At 43.5% G+C, this 20,052-nt stretch overlaps 1 protein-coding gene across 11 annotated transcripts in view; it reads right to left on the reverse strand.

Moving 5' to 3' along the window:
• The window catches only part of cacna1db (calcium channel, voltage-dependent, L type, alpha 1D subunit, b), a 79,591-nt gene that overhangs the window by 32,939 nt on the left and 26,600 nt on the right, over positions 1–20,052 (reverse strand). For 7 of the 11 annotated variants that reach the window (XM_061671008.1, XM_061670991.1, XM_061670974.1 and 4 more), the window contains 17 exons: positions 14,795–14,934; positions 13,859–14,001; positions 11,083–11,235; positions 10,168–10,364; positions 9,037–9,140; positions 8,768–8,937; positions 6,381–6,455; positions 3,957–4,044; positions 3,831–3,857; positions 3,197–3,357; positions 2,146–2,371; positions 1,830–2,037; positions 1,378–1,498; positions 1,151–1,265; positions 1,023–1,080; positions 886–946; positions 450–594 (listed from right to left, as the gene is read on the reverse strand). In XM_061671008.1, the coding sequence (XP_061526992.1) occupies positions 450–594; positions 886–946; positions 1,023–1,080; positions 1,151–1,265; positions 1,378–1,498; positions 1,830–2,037; positions 2,146–2,371; positions 3,197–3,357; positions 3,831–3,857; positions 3,957–4,044; positions 6,381–6,455; positions 8,768–8,937; positions 9,037–9,140; positions 10,168–10,364; positions 11,083–11,235; positions 13,859–14,001; positions 14,795–14,934 (2,192 nt within the window). The remainder of the gene's footprint in view (positions 1–449; positions 595–885; positions 947–1,022; positions 1,081–1,150; positions 1,266–1,377; positions 1,499–1,829; positions 2,038–2,145; positions 2,372–3,196; positions 3,358–3,830; positions 3,858–3,956; positions 4,045–6,380; positions 6,456–8,767; positions 8,938–9,036; positions 9,141–10,167; positions 10,365–11,082; positions 11,236–13,858; positions 14,002–14,794; positions 14,935–20,052) is intronic. The other 4 variants (XM_061671015.1, XM_061670984.1, XM_061671007.1 and 1 more) reach the window with 3 other exon arrangements.

Below are 20,052 nucleotides of genomic sequence, written 5' to 3' on the forward strand. Positions count from 1 at the left end.
CAGACTTGAATACGATTGAAATGCAGCGGCGTGACTTTAAAAAGGCCTTTCATGCTCGAAAACCCTCTAGGTGTTGCTAAATTAAAAAATTCTGCAAGGAAGAGTGGGCAAAAATTTCTCCACAGAAATATGAACGACTCATTGCCAGTTATAGAAAGCGCTTGATTACAGTTGTTATTTGGTTTAGGGAGCAATTACGTTCCCCACAGGGCCAGGTCGCTTTGAATAGTTTTTTTCTACTGCGTTTTATCTTTACTTGGGTTATCTTTGTCTGGTATTTACATTTGTTTCTTAAACATTGAAAAGAGGAAAATGCAAACAAATAGGAATTCAACAAGGGGCATATACTTGTAAAGTAGTTTGTTTTGACTCTTGTAAACAAACCCTCCCAAGGTCCAAAGTTGACAGGATACGAACATTCATTGATAACAATTCTACTTTGGATTTACGGGTTGGTGCTGCTGAAGACGAAAAAGGCGCTGCCCTCGGGGATGGGAGGAGTTTTTTCCTTGATGGTGAGCTCAGACAACCTCTTCGGCCGGGGCCCAACTGGGACTTCTGGGAGGTCATCATTGTCGTCATCCGCACAGCACACTAGAAACGGTGTCATATAGTGTCGTCATGAAAGCAGCACAGCTTTTTACAAGCAATCCCTAATTGCATTTCAATGTCCCTTGAAGAAGCTACGTTTAGCTTCCCCTAGGTGAAGGTAAAAGGTTTTCCCCCTAATTGAAATGGGATTTTTACGATCCCCACAAATTTAAACAGATAAGCAATACAGAAAACGGATGGAGCAATTTTGATCATTGGCCATTGCGATGATCACAATGCTTTTAGACTGTTAACACTAAAGAGGTCCAATCGATAACCACTCTCATTTTTTACCTGATGAGTCAATGGCAGAATAAAGTTCTTTGTCCTCCTCCAGTAGTAGCTCGACTGGCACCTACACACATGGTCAGGGGTTTAAAAACAATAAAAACAACAGTAACTGTTTTAAAGTCATAGACATGCTTGTGTACCTTTGTCTCGCCATCGGTGTCTGGTAATATTTCCACTTTCAGGTCTGTGCCAGCCTCTCTGTTTTGGAGTGAGAAAAATTTTGACAGTTTGAGATAGAAAAAATGTGAGATTTCGGAGGTGCTCATACTTGGCACCGTTCCTCCTCTTCTTGGCCTCTTCTTCTTCCTTCTGTGCTGTGTTGAGGCTCTCAGCGTCGGCCAGGTTGTCAACAGCAATGGCCAAGAATACATTTAGCAGGATGTCTTCTCATGTGGCTTAAGGAAATAATGCTGGTCGTGAGCAAAAAGAGAATGAAAAGCACACAAGTGGCATTACTTCAGAAAAACCTGCCAAAGTTTGTGGTCTGCAGGATACAGTTTCCACAGATGAAGAGGATGATGAAGTAAATGCAGACCACCATTCCAGAGGAGGCTGGACCACCGTACGCCATGATACCATCGTACATCACTGTATTCCAGTCTTCTCCTGTCAGAATCTGGTTCAAGCAAAAGTAACAAAATTAATGGACACTCGACCAAAATCAAACGTACTAACACAAACCAACCAACGAACCAATTAATCTATCAGTGGAAAGATTTGTAAACCCTGTGAACATGAACTCTTTTGCTATATTGGATAATTGTAAGCTTCCAATTTGGTGGGAAATGTTTGGGGGAGGCCCTTTTCTGTTTCCAGTGCACAAAACAAGGTTCAGAAAAGCATGCTTGGAGGAGTTCGGGTTCAAAGACTATCAAACACCTTCAGGATGAACTAGAACCAGAGATTGGAGTGGACCTTCTCTCAGCTCAAAAACAGGAACCACCCACCTGGAACACGGTGAGCAGGGCCTGGGGAAAGTTGTTGAATGTGCTCCGTTTGGTCACAGTCTCGTCAAAGGTAAACTTGCCGCCAAAAAGCTGCATGCCCAGCAGGGAGAAGATAATGATGAAGAGGAAGAGAAGCAGCAACAGGGAGGCAATGGATTTCATGGAGTTGAGCAGAGAGGCCACCAGGTTACTCAGCGATGCCCAGTGGCTGAGGACACCGAAAGATATACAGTACACGTGAGAATCCATCCAACCTCTTTCTATATTTTTTATTCTAGCTTAACTTCCTCAAGCAGAGTACCGGGAGGCTTCTCACCGTGTGACCTTAAAGATCCTCAAGAGGCGCACGCAGCGGAAAACGGAGATGCCGAGCGGAGACATGATGGCCAGCTCCACCAGGATGGTCTCGATGATGCCTCCGCACACCACGAAACAGTCAAAGCGATTGAACAGGGACACAAAGTAGGCCTGCAGCCCCAAACTGTACATCTTCACCAACATCTCCAGAGTGAACATGGCCAGGAGAACTTTGTTAGCTGCATCTGGAAAAGCGAGGACAGAAAAGAAGTTCATTCGGAAACAAAGTTTGCGTCGTTGCCAGCAAGGGGGACCATTCGTTACACTCGGTAGGATTCGGAACTGGATGGATAATATTTGGCTCACGTATCCACTGTGAGGTGTCAGTGTTTGTTAGCCAGTAATAGTGACCGTTCACACGTAAAGGGCTCGCATGAACTCAATCAGGTAAACACAAAGGCATCAAAACCTTTGAAAATAAGCTTTTCCTGTACACTACAAACACCTTAGGGGGCAGAAGACTCACTCCATCTTATTCCATTTGTGGCCAAAAAGAAACCCTAACCCCGCCAAAGCCGGTTTCAAAAAAGGATAATCTGATGTCATGCTATAGTTTGGAGCAGCAGAGTATTTTGCAGGAGGGGACCGGGATGGAGTTTGTTTTTTCTTTGGTAAACTCCGAGGACAAATGTTAGTGCAAGCTGCAATCTTACTGCTTCAGTAGTGCATTTATGGGTCAATGTGTCAGTCACATAAGAGCAGCACGTCACAGTGTAACCTGCCAAACAAAAGGAAGACCATACAGTAAACAAGGCCAACTGGGTCTGCTTTCCAACATGGAAGCGACAATTCTCTGCTGCCGTCCAGTGTGTCCACCTCCACCCTTTAGGTACCATGCTGCTACAGATCACAGCAAAAATAAAGAAGTGGTATTGTACACATCTTAATTTTCACATTATAAAAAATACATACTGAACTCTGCAGCTAGGTGGGAGGAGAAGAGAGGAGAGGAAAGGAACAAAAGAAAAAAGAAAAAAAGAAAGAAAAAAAAAAAAAATATCACAGCTTACCTTGAATTTCTGTGAGCCAATCCGGTTGGTTGTAGTGTTCGGAGGCGATGGTGAGAGTATTGAGGAACACCAAGAGGATGACCAGCCAGTAAAATGTCACCGATTTCACCGCAGCGCGACACTTCCGACGACAGAAACGATTCCACCGTCGCCCGTGACGACTTTCAAACGACAACAAAAAACCAAAACGTCACCCTTTAGAATAGCCGTCCATTCGTCCGTCTTTGTGCCGCTTCTCCTTTTCAGGGTCGCGGCGTGACAGCGGGTGAAAGGCAGACAGCCTCCCAGGGCCCGCTGAGAGACAGACAACCATTCGCACTCACGTCGTCACCGAGTGGAAAGCGGGCCCACGCCGCCTGCACGAAAGTCAGGCCAGTGCTCGACTGCACACCGGCAGTGACCCACTTTGGGATTGAATGAAACAAAATGAACGCACAACAGACATGGTCGGTCATGATCAAGGATATAGCGTGAAGCAAAACACATTCAACCTGAGTCGATATGAATGGAAAACAATTGGGATAGGATCAATGTATACAAACAGTGTAAGCAAATCGAGACATGCAGGATGAGTTGAATCCGCTCGACGAATGAGACGCATCCGTACTGGGTGATGTCACACCATGATACTAACCTGCACTTTGACTTAGTAATTTTTTGACTGAGGAGAATAAAAGATATGTTTTAACAAAGCTGTTTGGAAACAGTACTGGAAATACTGAAAGTAACACGAAAGTAAAGAATGGTACGTGACACTCACCACAAAGGAGCACAGCAGAGCCATTTGTCATCCTCGCCGCTGTGATTGTCAGTGTTAACAGACTCGGTCTCACTTGTGGGCATGCTCGCTGTTGAATCGCACACAAAAACACACACATTAGAACTGATAACATGACAGAATAGACTTAGAAGTAACACATTTATCCTACTTGCTCACAATATGAGATTTTCTTGTTTACAACTCTGCCTTTTATCTTATTTCAGGATGCAGTATATGACATTAAATAAATCAAGATGGAGAAATGTTAGTCTAAGTAATACAACTTGGTCTAGGAATAAAGATACATTAAACATGTTGTCTAATAAAGTGTCAGTGAAGTGAAAAGCTTTCCAAATGGTGATGACAGAATGAGATGTGAACACATACAGATGTGTTATAGAAAATCTCATCCTACGACGTCACAAAATCGTGTCGAGGACTTCCCCCCTTAATGCGTGTGTTCTTGGAAATTCAAAAATGCAAAGACTTTGTTTTTATTTTTTGATACAAATAACGATAAAAAAATGATGCCGCCTGTTTTATATTCATACCATGTAAATGTTAAAAAATGACCATGAGCTCAATGAAAGCTTGATATGAAGTAATAACTACAACGCAAAGCTTTGCATGACTTAAATTTACAGCGGTGCCTTGCGATACGAGCGACCTAAGTTTTTTAAGATACGAGCCGTTGATCGGCCGATTTTTTTGCTTCGACTTGCAAGCGCAAACTTGAGATGTGAGTGCTTTACGGTAGCAGGGGGCTCAACTCACTTCACAACAAGCAGCAGTTTGGCAGATATAATTAGAAAATATTCTTCAAAAAAGAGGCTGCAAGCGGTTTGCTCCCACTACTGTCAAAGTAAACATCAAACAAAGAAAATTACAGATCACATATTTAAAGTATGTCGGCACGGTGGACTACTGGCTAGAACGTCGGCCTCAAAGTTCTGAAGACCTGGGTTCAAATCCAGCCTCGCCTGTGTGGAGTTTGCGTGTTCTCTCCATGCCTGCGTGGGTTTACTCTGGGTACTCGGGTTTACTCCCACATCCCCAAAACATGCATGGTAGGTTAATTGAAGACTTGAAATTGCCCATAGGTGTGAATGTGTGCCCTGCAATTGGCTGGCAACCAATTCAGGGTGTACCCCGCATCTCGCCCAGAATCAATTGGGATAGGCTCCAGCTCGCCCGCGCCCCTAGTGAGGAGAAGCGGTACAGAAAATGGCTGGAGATTTAAAGTAAACACATAGCTTCCACTACCTGAATGCTAACATACAATGGGAAACTCCACAGGCACAGGGGCTAACATTTAGCATCTACGTGGCTGTGTTGTTCTCCTTGAAGGAATTGGTTTCTGAACAAAGAGTTGGGAAGTTCCTTCCGAACATCTTTTTTTTAATATATATATCTGCGATACTGAAATGATCATTAACCACCAGAAGATTGTATTTTCTCAGTTAAGGATGTTTCATGCCAGAAGAGTTGATACAGTGCTGGCAGACAGACGCGCACGGCGGCCGGAGAGTGTCTGCCAGCCTCTAGTTTATTTCCTTTATCCTGTCTTGAGCTATGCCCTTGCTGGGGTGTGACGCAGCCTAATAATGGGGTGCATAGAAAGAGACATTCAAGGTCATAGCAGTGGAAAGTTTACAGCGGAAAACAACTAAGATTCAGGCCTGAACCTATCCAAAATATGTGCCTGAAGGAGGAGTGTCCTATCAGAATGCTGCAACATAGACCATATAACAGACCATAGAACGACACTCACAGGCATAGATTTTGTATCCTCTGACAAGAACAACTAATATTACTGCTATACTGAGAAGGCGAGAGAAAGGGTTGAGCCAGTAGTACGGTGCGGTGAACCCCCCGCATACTCATCTGCAGATTTTTGTCCTTTTTTTATTATTATTCTTTTTTCGGGGGGTTGTTGTGTCATGTACATGTAAAAACATTAAAGCCGAGGCGCAACCGAATAGCTCACTGACTGGCACAGCATGTCGGGCTCATGTTTAAGGGTGATGGATCACCCTTAAACGGAATCCCAGCACTCCTAAAACTCTGATCCGAGAATCACTCCTGTATAACATGCAGTACTTCACCACAATAAAAATGACAAGAAGAAGAGTTTGCAAAAGCAAAGTAGCTACCAGATAAGCTAACAGTAATCCTAGCTTCTTATATTACTTCTTCTACAGCTACTTTGTTTTTGGCAAATTTAGAAAGTTCTGTAGAAAACGAGTGGAAGGATGAGTGCAATGGACGATGTGATGTAGAGGAATAAGTACAAGCAAAACACAAAAGCATCAAGCAAAGCAAAGCATGACAGTTATGAGTGACGAAGTATTATTTCCAGGACGAAGATGGCGTGTCCATAATGACGATGTGCACGAAAACACCATTCGGGACAAACACATTTACCCTGCGTCTCTGTGGACTGGGTGAACCAGCCAAACTTTCCCTTCTTCTTCTCAGTGAGGTCCGCTAATGTGACCCCTTGGTGTTATCGACATGCAGTTGGCAGAGCCAGACAGCAGAGAAAGCAGTGAGTGAGTACACAGCAGTACAAGAGAAAGGGAGTACAGACACGAGCAATAGTAGAAACAGAGGTCAGAAACCGGGTTTGTTCTTTCACCAAATTAGTTGTTTTCCCTAGATTACATTAGCCTGCTTGCTAACAGACGTACCAATCCATAAAAAAAATATATTTCATTTTACCACATGACAGTTGAAAATTGCCCTACAGATTTGATTTTGAAAAAATGGACTGTAACTGCGCATGTACGTGCACATACACTAAAGACTCTCTGTAACACCTACTAACTACCCAGGCTAAACTTGGGTCTTACCTGACAAAGAAAAATGTTAAGTCTCTCACTCGAGATGTATCGCTTCAACAGTACTTCCTTGACACCAAACACTGCTTACCTATTAGCGAGGGCTTTAGCCCTTTTCTAGTGGGATCTTAGGGCATTCAAGAAAATATGCAATTGGGGGAGTTTTTCAAGCAAATAGCTGAGGACATGTTCCAAAGAAGAAAAAAGAAAAATACACAAATCGATGAATTTGTGAACAGTGAACCGCGACTATGCAGGGGTCGACAGTATGCTTCCTTGAGGTTACCTTCACGATGTTAAACTATAATACGAAACAAATCGCTACAAAAATCTAATCAAAGCAAAAGTCAACCACGCCACACATTAATCCACATGTGCCTTTCAGACATACCCCAACGAATTGGGACAACAGCAGATCCAACTTCCCTCAAACAGATAACTCAGTAAATGTGAGGCGACGTCTGGGCAAGCGTCTGGAGTGACATCTAAAAACCCGTCGGACTGCGACAACTGCTTTAAACGCAAAGTGTCGGGAAAAGCGAAGCTCAGGTTTTAAACTTTGCTCCGCCTCTGATACTACCATTCCATTCCGTTTCGATATCTTGTACACAGGCTTCGACAGGCAGTGTGAAACAGGCTAGTGTTCCTGTAAACCTATTTCCATAGCATTACAAGCAATAAAAAAGGAAACGGTATGGACTTCCACAAACACAGCAAATGGGAGCATACATTTGCTCAAGTAACATTTTGAATAAATTGTAGTGGTCACAGTAGTTTTAATGCAGCATACTTTTTACTTTTACTTGAGTATTTATGTTACGAAAAAAACAGTACTTTTACTCCGTTACAATGATCGACATGCCGCTCGCTTCTTTTATTGATCAATTATTGCGTATTCATCAGTTATTTCAGGTGTAATCTATCTGTTAAGACTCAAACTTCAACTTCCGCATTGGGCGCTGTTTGCTCCCAAAGCAAAGTAAGCGCTAGTGACGTCTGACTCTAGTGCACCAATCGAACGGCACCGTCTGCCCAAACGTGGAGATTCCAGCCCACTTGTATCTTGAGAAAACCCCTCCAGCCAATCCATTCAAATACTAAGAAACCACAGCGGCAGCTTAAAACGACACAGTACAACTGTTCCGGCATAAAAGGGATACAGGTCCTCCTTTCCTCTTGACCTAACAGTCAAACGGGACAAAAAAGAAAAAACTCCTTGCAGTAAATTGCAGATATTTGTTGTTGTTGTTTTGGCTGTGTGCAAATGCCGACATTAGCGCAATTTTATTCATTCTAAGTAACTGTAACACACATCATCAACTTTTCCATTTTGTTTACTTTTATTTGATACTCTGATTTTTTTTTAAATAAATCAGAACTTACCATTTACGCAGAACTTGAGAGCTTTATCATGTAGTACTTTCTTTTTCTTTCTCAAGTATTTTTTGGGAGGGCTACCGTACTTTTTACTTTAACTTGAGTCATATTATTTTAAAGTAAGCGTACTCTTACTTGAGTACAATATTTGGCTACTTTGGCCACCTCTGAATGGGAGCATGTACTGAAGCTAGCCTTGGTAGCTTAGCTGGTTATCCTTGCGAGAGCCACGGATAGAAATGTAGCTTCATGTTATTAGCATAATATCAGGATGTTGGTTACTAAGCTAACCAGAGCATACGCTTATTTTATGGATAATGTAAGTACAATGCTTACCAGAGCAGATAAAAAAAAAAAAAAAAAAAAAAAAGTCTGCCTGTTGATTTGTGAGGGCTTATGTAATTGATCCTCAGCCTGCATTTATTTGTGTTAGTTTTGCGATTTAGTAGTGTCAAACATTATCAACAACTTAAAATACCGGAAAATATATCACTGAAATCAACGGCGCACCACCAGGACAGCAGCAGATTCTGTGCTGCGATGCGATCGGTCACGGCATATAGAGAAGAGGTGAATTCAATCCCGGGAACTCACTGTTGCGCTTTCCCTCGACGTCTCCCTCTTCCTCGTTCTCAGGGTCGATGTCCTCGGCCTGAGTGATCCAGTCCAGGTAGCCCTTCAGGTCTTCCTCCAGCTGCTGCTTCTCACGCAGCTTCTGGAAGTCACCTCGTGCCTTGGCCTTTTCTCGCTCTTTGGAGAACTCTCTGGCCACAGCGAGGAACAGAGGTCAAAACAGGGGTGGGGATTTTGGCATTGTCATAGGTCGCCAAACAGACATAAAATCCAATAACACTCAAACCTACCCACTGAGGACACCCAAGACCAAGTTAAGAACAAAGAAGGAACCAAAGATGACCAGACTGACAAAGTAGACCCATGGCAGCTCAAAGCCCATTGCGTCGTTCATCTGCAAAAAAGATAGGAAACACCTCTTAAAACACATTATTTAACAATGATGGCCATTGGCCACGATTATTACTTTTAAGTATAGGAAAGCAGCTCACTTGTTTGTTGTTGTTATTCGCTTCATAAAATCATGTGAGCGTTTTAGTGCTGCCCTGCAGTGCACGAGAAAGTAATCATGGCCAAAAGAAAACGTCCCCAAAATATTATATTCACTGTGCAATTAAAGTAGCCTTAAAATGCATTCATATACTGTACTGGGATGTGTGAAAATAGGGATGCCGTTCTATACCTATGTCTATGTATTATTTTGTTTCTTTATTCATTTCTGCCCATGCCTATTCGAGGCATCTAAAAGATCCAAAGTTTTCTTCCTCCTTGTCCATTGAGCCTTCCTTTAGGTATGTCACATCCCCAGTAAAGTACTTTAACAGCAACCTTAGCATAACGTGGTCATGGTCACGCACCTACGAGTCAAATCGAGAAGCTGAGGAGGACAACGAGGAAGGCCGCAAGAGCGAGCGAGGCGGCGGCAAAGAGCAACTCCACGTTGGACGGTCTTCATCGATAGAACGGTGCGCGTGTGCATTATGATGACACCTCGGTTATCAAAAGCACGTGTGGGTGGCCGCGGCTCAGTCGGTTGGAGCGGCGCCTCGCATGGCAACGGCTGCCCATTGGTGTGTGAATGCATGAGGGAATGGGAGAATGAATCAAAGTCAGGGGAACACCACGTGCTGGCGCATCAAATGCAAAGGACACATAAGGACAAACGAGCATTTGCACTCGCAGTCGTGCCGATGGACCATTTGGAGTCTTCAAAAGACCTAACGTGCACGTTTTTGGAATGCGGGATGTAGCCAGAGTACCCCAAGAAAAACCGCGCACAAGCACGGGGACAACACGTTAACGCCACAGTCGAGATTCCGACCCCAAACCTCAGAACCGTGAGGCAGATATGCCAGCCTCTTCATTAGTTCGATTTTATAACCGAGCCCCCCTCCCCCCCCCCCAGAAATCGATAATATTACCCAGTACAGCACGTCGGTCCAGCCCTCCATGGTGATGCACTGGAACACAGTGAGCATGGCAAAAAGGAAATTGTCAAAGTTGGTGATGCCATTGTTGGGGCCTTGCCAGCCTTCTCTGCACGTCGTCGTGTTCAACGCGCAGTGGCGGCCGTTGCCGGACACCGCACATGGCGTTGGCTCCTCTTCTGCCAGCGCACCTGAGGAAATAACAGCAACAAAATAACATCGCGACGTAACTAATAACTACGTGCGATGTATTCATAATCCTCATCGTCATCATCATAATAGCGACAACAAAATGTAAAATCACATTAAAAAATATACAGTATAAAAATTGGGACAGTACAATTTGAAAAAAACTAAATTAAGGGTAAAAAAAAAAAAAAAAAAAAGGAAAAAACAACACACAACCATTTTACACTAACATTCAAACCTATGGACAAGTTTGAGTCTTTAATTAACCTAAGAAGCATGCTGGAATGTGCGAGCAAGCCAGCGTATCCGGGGAAAAGCCACGCAAGCGCGGACAGAGCACACAAACGCCACGCAGAGCTGTTCCGACAGAGATTCCATACCAGATCTCAATAATTCGATAGAGGTTTAGCATTTGGAAGCAATTCTAGAGTGAGGTCAAACGTGTCGACACGAAAGTCCTCTCATCGCTGGATGTGAGCCCCCGTCTGTTGGCCCACCCAGCACTTACAATATGCGGTATATGCAATGTGTCCGTTCATTCTCTGGAATTAAAGCGTGTATACGTGCGCTTCACTCAGACAAATCATCCGTACCTAAAGTTACCCTTTTGAACAACACCACTCCGTTGTGCCTGGTGCCACGTCACAATGTCAATAGAATTGTACAAATGCTGGGAAACAAATTGAATCGAAAAAGGTTCAAGTCATGTCGAAGCCTCACCTGTCTCGATCACATAGCAGGTAGCATGCATTTTGCCGATGAAGAGCTCGAGGCCGATGATGGCGTAGATGATGATGACGAAGAGGACCAGCAGAGCGATGTGAAGCAGGGGGACCATGGCTTTAATGATGGAGTTCAAAACCACCTGGAGACCTGCAACCACACACTTGAAGTTAACACATGCTACACAGATAGCCCCCTTAGGTGTGTGTGCAGCATTCATCAGAGCAGCTGCAAAAAGCGTGACTATGACTATTTCTGGAACATATTGAACATTTCATCAAATTCTGCTCAGGGCTCCCTAAAGGCCAGAATGGATGTACAGTACCGTGGACACATGCTAGCTCATTTTCATTTGTTGCTTCACTCACGCTAATCAAATGTCACTCAGTAGAGCAGGGGTGTCAAACCCGGTGTTCGCGGGCCACAGCCAACCCGATTTGATCTCACGTGGGCCAGACCAGAATATACATGGCCTTATAAGCTATTAATAATGACAATTCTTTTTGGGTGCACATAATTACAACTACATTTGGGAAAATATTCACATTTATTGATTATCATCCTGTTGCCAATCTTGTTTCGAATCATATGAGCAATCTCGAATGTCATAACAAAAATGTCAACAAGATTATGAATCTGTGTTTTCATCGACAGTAGGTCTGCAAACTGCACGTACCTTTTATAAAACAACCTATTTAGAAATCTTTTTCAATGTACATATATTTCCACATCCATCTGAAAATCTTGAACGCCTCAACTGACTCATCACACCATACAAACTAAAGTGGGAACATTTTAGAATGTAAGTGCAGTTAGTATACAGGCAGATTGAAAGAAATGAAATGAAACCAAAATACATGATTACATATTTGCTATGTCTATTAAGGACACGTATCCACAGTAAGTGCAAAATACAAACTCAAATTTGCTACTTATTTAATTGTCACTCAGTAGCTGGCCATAAAAAGCAACGAATGTATACGAGGTTAGCATTAGTCTGCGCAAACAATTAGCAAGCCCCTCTCCGACTATTAGCATGGATCCAATTATTTTGTAGCTTACATCTCACTAAAGAAGTTACTTCGGGGGGTCGCCACCACAGCGAGTCACTCACATGATTTGTTTGTCTGCCGTAACCTAACCATGTTTAGCCAGGCTTTAATAAGCCCATGTCCCAATTAACTTCACAAACTCATCTTTAACTGCACATTTCCCCATTTGCACATGAAAATACACACATTGGCAGTGCTTCACACAAAGTCTCACTCTCTTACTGCATACTGATTGGAGGCGTGCCCCGCTGCGCCGATCTTTTTTCTCTCACAGCTTTGCGCGTGTCCCGTCACGCGACTCACGGCACTTCCGGTTCGATTGTAGTTGTGTCAAAATAAAAGCATGACTTTCAAAATAAGAGTATATTCTTATAAATGAACTCAAACTTGAGTGACGTGGGCCGGATTAGACCCCTAGATGGGCCGGTTCTGGCCCGCGGGCCGTACGTTTGACAGCCCCACAGTAGAGTGATTTTACTTTTGTTTTTTGTCTATCTGCGTGTCGGTAAGCAAAATACTTCACGGTTCATGGAGGATGACGAACAGATGCCAAATGTTTGTTTGTCTTTGCTGTCAGTAAAACAACAAAGCTAGCAGAGACAAATCTTCTGCGCGGCACTGTAAATACTGCATGCTTTCACTGTACAGCACTTTATTTTTACACTCATTGTAAAACTTATTTCAAAGCAGAATAACAAACAATCTGTGTGACATTTTTGCGTCAGGGTTCCTCCATAGGTGTAAAATGTCATTGACTTTCAAGTCACTATGTGCTTAATATGAATGAGCAGTGCTAACCGTCGCATCGACATTGGTCTCCTTATTTATTCTTTGTATGGGCTTTACCCAAATCCATTATGTTAAAAGTAAAGGTAGAAATGCATGTTCTGAGATGGCCACAATGTATCCTACTAAGACTAGACACTCATCCAGGTTTGTACGATTTATTCATATTGGACATTTGCTCCAAAAGAAATGTGTTCAATAGGTTTGGATTATTTGGCCTTTTTCTTGACATAAGGTCGCTTTTGGCTGAAAACTAAATCTTTTTCCTGGATCCTGGAAAATATACACAATAAAACACAATAGATTGTTTTTACACATAATTCAAATGTAAATGTAGTTTCCCATAGTCATATGTATTAATGTGTAGAAGAAGTTTTTTTTTTAACAATGACTCACACACACACACACACACTCACCCGCGCATACATACTGGGCAATGATTTTTCTTGTCATAGGTCAGAATGTCATGATCGCATTTTCCCAGGGACGGAACAACAACAACAAAGGTGAAATTCTTTCAGTTCAGTTTCACTTCATCGTTCCTCCTCATATTGCGTTGCTATGGAAATGTGAAGTCACACAAAGACCTGGTCGCCATCTGATCGCAGGGCGCATGCATGCAGTACAGTACAAACGACCATTCATATCTACGGACAATTTAGAGTATTCAATTCCTCCCACCTTCCAAAAACATGCATGTTAGGTTCGCTAAAGACTCTAAATTGTCCATAGGTGTGAATGTGAGTTTGACTGGTTGTTTGTCTGCATTTGTATTCACTGTATCTGATCCGTTTTTCAACAAGTCGCATCAGAAACCGTCGCCGTGTTAAATTCTGTCGACTTGGCTTCACGTGTATGATCGGCCAATGTAAACAGTCGGCCATACGGTGCGTCGGGATTGGGATTTTCCCCTGCGCGGCTGCGCGGCAACTCACTGGGAACTCCGGAGACAAGGCGAAGGGGGCGAAGCACACGAAAGGCTCGGAGGGCCTTGACGTCAAACCCGCCGGGCTTGCCTCCTGACTGGCCGCCCGAGTCGGCGTCTTTGGTCATCATCTCCAGGACCACGCTGAACAAGCTGCGGAGAGTCGACAGATGAGAGAGGAGAGGTCAGGGGCGGTGACGACGATCGAGGGGGAGCAGTGAAAGCAGAGGGAGAGGTGTGTCGGCCGTTAACTTGCTCACGTGGACATGCGGCGTGAACCGCGCGTGCGTGTGCGTGTCTGCGTTGTCTGCAAACTACTAGAGAGCACAAGAGAGTATGTAGGTAAGCTAACGTTGAGTAGAACTTCTGATGGAGGAAAAGGGTCAAAGAAAATGGTAAAAACTTGTTTCAAAGTCCAAACAAAAACTTCAACCTGCCATTGAAATCAAATGTTATGTAGTACAGCGGTCCCAAACTACTGTACCGGGTCGAAAGGGCAGACTTAAAAGAATGATTAGCTTCAGTCGCCAGCCCAACCCTCCGCAATTCGACAATCATGTTCCAATCAGGAAAGTCCGTCAGCGCCCCCCTGTCGGCAAACGGTCGCCGGTCCGCGGATTATTTGGACTCGCAGGTTGGGGTTCACTGATCTAGCAGACACAGCAATGGAGATTTTGTTCTGGTCACACCAGACCAGCTGTTTGAGGAACTCAAATCTGTCAACTGTCAGTCATCAATTTTTGAAAATACAAATCATTTATGGTGAGACATTTCAATGTATGCTCTGTATTAAATATAAAAACAAACATCGTGCCAATTTGTCACTGCAAGCTTGATGTAATAAAATGTGAAAACACATCTAGTGAGCATGTGTGTGTCTAAAAGTGTTTCTGCATCGGTGCCCAAAATGTTTTTATACGCACAAAGTGATGAAATGAAAACTCACCCTACTATGACGATGACAAAGTCCAGCATGTTCCAGCCGTTTCTGACGTAGGAGTTCTGGTGCATGACCAGGCCGTAGGCGATAATCTTCAGAAATGTCTCGAGAGTGAAAATGATCAGGAAGGCATATTCAACTGTTTCCTGTAGCGGCGGAAAGAAAAGATGCATTCTTAGTTTTTCCATTTTTCAGATCCAAGACATGCTATTTTTAACATTAAGAGGCAGTAATGCACGCAGGTTTCAGGCTGATACGACAGCTGGCATAGCAACAATTGTATTTCTTTATTTAGTTTGGGCTGCCGAAGCCAGCGATGTTGAGTTTGATCATTACAATAAAAACATTTGGAACACACACAGGTTTTTTTCTTATAAAGTCAGTCATCGAGAAGCCATGCTGGCTGCTGTAAAATGAAATATGGAAATACAGTAATATTAAAAACATTCCAAAAATAATGTGATGTTTTAGCATGATTTGGCTGACCAGACCGTGCACCGTATACAGGGCAGATTGACTCTCTTTAGTGGGTTCTATCACTCTAAAATTACAAAACGGTTCGAACTATATTCGGTACAGTAGCAGTGTGCGCTTAAGTTCATTACGTTTCGTTCGAAAATGAAATAAGTAAAAGATTTTTGATTGTGGCTGGAAAATCAAGAGGAAAAGGAAGAGAGACATTGAATTTGAATGTATTGAGTGGCCTCTCCTGTGAAGGTGGCGACGACACGTAGCGTAAGGTACACGTGAGGAGTCCCAACTAAATGGAATAAATGGATATACTATAATGTCGCTCTGTAGGGTTTCATTCTCGACTATTTACCCGTGTGGGGTTTGCACGTTCTCCAGCTTCCTCCAACATTCCAAAGACGTGCACATGAGGCGAAGTAAAAGCGCAAATGCGATTGTGAATATCTGGCCGGCAACCGGCCGGTCCGGGGCGAACCCCACCCGACTCTCGCCCCAAGTCAGCTGGGGTAGGCTCCGGCTAACCCGTGACCCTAATGTGGCCGACCGCTATCTGGAAAATTTGTCACGACAAAGATGTCTCCTTCAAGGCGTATTTCAAACATCAGCCCTGAACAATCTACACGTTTCCATGGCAACATGCTTATGTAATAGAGAAAGGTGTCTGAATTTGGACAATCCTGCACGCAATCTATCCTTTGTGCGGGTATGTTGTCGCTTCGATGTGCGTTCCCTCCCACAGAAAACACCTTTACTGCTGCATTTCGCCTCCATGTGCTCACGTCTCTTTGCACCCCCCCCCCCCCCCCCCACACACACACACACACACACGCGCACGCACACACGTGTACATGTCTGCCTTACAACATGCAAAAGGGTCAGCGAGTTGGCAGCTTTAGAGGCCCATCAAGCTAAGCACTTCTCCTGCTGACGTAGAGGACGCAGACACAACAAATGCTCTTGAATGGGACAAAGTCATTCACGGGCAGTAAACAGAGTCATGTGCTGTAGTTCTGTAACTGAAATAGAAATAGATATTCATAACCTAATGCTCGTCTTGTTCAGGATCACGGGCGAGTTGGAGCTTCTCACTGCTGACTCGAGGTGAGAAATGGGATACACTTGACTGGTCCCCAGTCAAACGCAGTGCACATATAGTGACAAATTTCTATTCACACTCACAATCACGCCTATGGACAATTTTGAGTCTTCAATTAACGCACGTTTGTTGCATTTTGGGAGCAAACTGGAGGAGAACATGCAAACTCCACACAGACACACTCAAGCCAAAGATTCAAAACAGGATCCATTTGACTTTGAGGCAGATGCTCGAGTAATTTACAGTCCTACCCCTTCCAAAGTGCTTTGGATAGCAGCTGAATTATAAATGATTGCCATGAGTGGCAAATCCTTCATAACAAAAGGACAAGCGCAGTGTAAAACAAAGCTATAGCGCTTATTTCTGGGATTATATTGGAGCTTAATTTGACATACGCAGTGGTACGTTTTCTATTGCATACCGTTCAATAAACACACGCTAGTCTAAGCAGAAGCACACATTGTTACCATTGTTACGTCATACTGCACTTTTCCTTCAAAACAAATGAATAAACAATGCAGTCCTAATTTACAGCGCCTTGTATATAGACTGTCTATAGAGAGAGAGATGTGTGTGTGTGCGTGTGCACGTGCATATCTCTTCACCCCACTGAAATGAGTACTTATTGGAGCCAGCAGTCTTTTTTGCTGATTCTCTACAAGCTTGTCACATGTTGCCACCGGGATTTTTACGGCTGCAGCTCCTTCAAGGTTTGACGATCCTTTACATACTGGTACAGCTCGCTTGAACTTGTTTGAATATCCCCCCAAAAAAAAAAAAAACAAGATATTGTAGTTGGCTGTGAATTGCGAGCTACGCTGCCAAAGAAAGAAATGACATCAGACATCACAGCATATCATAGCCATCCACGTATACCATGCAAATATGCCACTAGTTGCCGCGAGCCGGATAGGAAATGACATCAACGCGACATTCCGGTTCGGAAATGTCTGCTCGTCATCGGCCAAAGTGCGGAGATGACACGAAACCACAAATGCAGCAGTGGTCCATTACAGTCGCATTCGGCAGCTTGGCTTGCTGTGCGCGGGCCTAACACGTTGACCCGTCATACGGTCAACCGCAATTTTCAGGAAAGCACGCCACTAAAGTAGCACAACCCGCTGCAGTTCGAACCAAAGTCATGCGTGTCATTATGGGGTGTAAAAAAAACAAGGTGTGAAGAGAACAAAGCGAGCCGAGAAAGAGAATATACAGGTACGTCGCAAGTTACCTGAATTAGGCAAGACTCGCATTTTCACTTTTCATTGACACTCAGAGAGGGACAAAACATGACAAACCTCTCTCAGTATCACAATATAAAAGAAGGCGCTAAAGCAGTACTTCTTTTAAAGTGCCTGGAAAGGTCGCATTTTGGCTACAGCTTTTATTAGTTTGTGCAGATCTGTACCAAATGTGACTTCTTGGAGAAGCTGTATTTTTTGCCTGCACCTTATTTTCCTTCTGAGAATATCCTTACATCCAGCATTTGCATTACATTTCGGAGGAATAAGCATATGAACATGGGCAAAAGATACAAAAAAAAACGTTTCAAAAACTAGCTTCACACACATCATCGCAGTAATCTCCCGGCGAGTCGTAAAGTACAGCTGCAGTCAGGGTAAGGTTGCCATGGAAATCAGGCTCTTTTTTTTATGTGTGGGCAGTGAACGAGACTTTAAATTGGGACACTCGAGATGACTATCTGTGCAATAACGCCTCACGTAATAACAAAACTATGTGCAGGATTATATTTGAGAAGTCAGAATTTCAAATATACAGTTGCGACCAGACGTTTAACATATACTAGATAAAACCCAATCGAATCCAACTTTATTTGTTAAGCGGTTTGAAAGCACACCAGTGCACTAAATACAGAGAGAGGTTCCAATAAACAAATAGACAAAAATGGGTAAGCATCTTCCCTTTTTTTCCTCGCTGTCTGACATGAATTTCCTGTTTTAGGTCAATGAGCATTACGCCAATGCTTTCTTCTTCTTCTGCATTTGTGAAATTCCAGAATAATGAGAGAAGGATTTTTTATTACTTTCTTCAAAGTCAGAAATTTAGATTAATATACCTTTGAACATTTTGGGATAATCCAGATGATGATGTCATGTCTTTGAAAGTTTCTAACAGATTTATTGAGAACATTTGCGTTAATTACAGACACGCCTGTGAATGTATTTGAAGGCACACCTCGCCAAAAAATGCTTCTTTGATGAACATTATGGGAAAGTCAAAACAAATCAGCCCAGAGTCGTGAGAATTGGCCTGAAACGTGAATATCATATCAACCCAAGAACAAAAGCAAAAGACCTTGTGAAGATGCTGGCTGAAGAGAGGTCATGACACAGATTGAAACACGTACTGCGCCCACGTGGGCTGAAAGGCCACTCTGCGAGGAAGAAGTCATTACTCCAAAAGAAACATCAAAAAGACAGATTACGGTTTGCAAATGCACACAGAAAAAAAAAGACATCACCTTTTGGAGACATGTTCTGACCAAACAAAAAATTGAACTGTTTGGCCATAATGAGCATTGTTACGTTTGGAGAAAAAAGGGGGGAAGCATGCAAGCCTGAGAACACCATCCCAACTTTTTGGTTGTTTTTGGGTGGCAGGAGGGACGGGTGCACTTCACGGTGGCCGACTGGTTAGAGCGTCAGCCTCACACTTCTGAGGACCGCCTGTGTGGAGTTTGCATGTTCTCCCCGTGCCTGCGTGGCTTTGCTCCGGCCACTCCGGTTTCCTCCCACATCCCAAAAACATGCATGAATTGGAGACTCTAAATTGCCCGTAGGTGTGACTGGGTTGACTGCCTGCAGTCCAGACCCGTCTCCCATTGAAAATGTGCGGCGCATTATGTAGCGTAAAATACGACAACGGAGACCCCGGACTGTTGAAGTGCTGAAGCTGTACATCGAGCGAGAATGGGAAAGAATTCCACCGACAAAGCTTCAACAATGAGCGTCCTCGGTTCCCAAACGTTTATTGAATGTTGTCCAAAGAAAAGGTGACGTAACACTGTGGTAAACACGACCCCGTCCCAGCTTTTTGGGAACGCGTTGCAGCCATAAAATTCTAAGTTCATGATTATTTGCTAAAAAAAAAAAAAATAAAAAAATCCAGTTTATCAGTTTGAACATGAAATATCTCGTCTTCGCCGTGTATTCAATGAAATATAGGTCGAACATGATTTGCAAATCATTGTATTCTGTTCTTATTTATGTCTAACACAACATCCCAACTTCATTGGAATTGGGGTTGTAGATGGCATCATGAGGAAAGGACATTATGTGGAAATACTGAAGCAACATCTCAAGACATCAGCCAGGACGTTCAGCCTTGGGCGCCAATGGGTCTTCCAAATGGACAGTGACCACAAGCAGACGACCAAACTGGTCGCAAAGTGGCTCAAGGATAAAGTCAATGTTTTGGAGCGAGCTAAACTGCAATGATAGCATGCAGCAGATTACAGTATGTGCGGTTTTGGCAGCTATTTGGTGTTTGGTAGCAGGACCACACAAAAATTACTCAACTCAACTTTTGTCAGAGTGACCATTAGGAATAGAGGAATTGACTGTATTTTCTCTATGAAGGAGGCATGGGTGCAGCGCCACCCGACTGCCACCGTTCTAAACTAGATTTACACCGTCGGTCCAAGTGACGGATTTAATTCCGATGTCGGATTTTTCAG

The sequence above is a fragment of the Phycodurus eques genome, chromosome 1 (genome assembly GCF_024500275.1).
Source record: "Phycodurus eques isolate BA_2022a chromosome 1, UOR_Pequ_1.1, whole genome shotgun sequence".
Classification (NCBI taxonomy): Eukaryota; Metazoa; Chordata; class Actinopteri; order Syngnathiformes; family Syngnathidae; genus Phycodurus; species Phycodurus eques.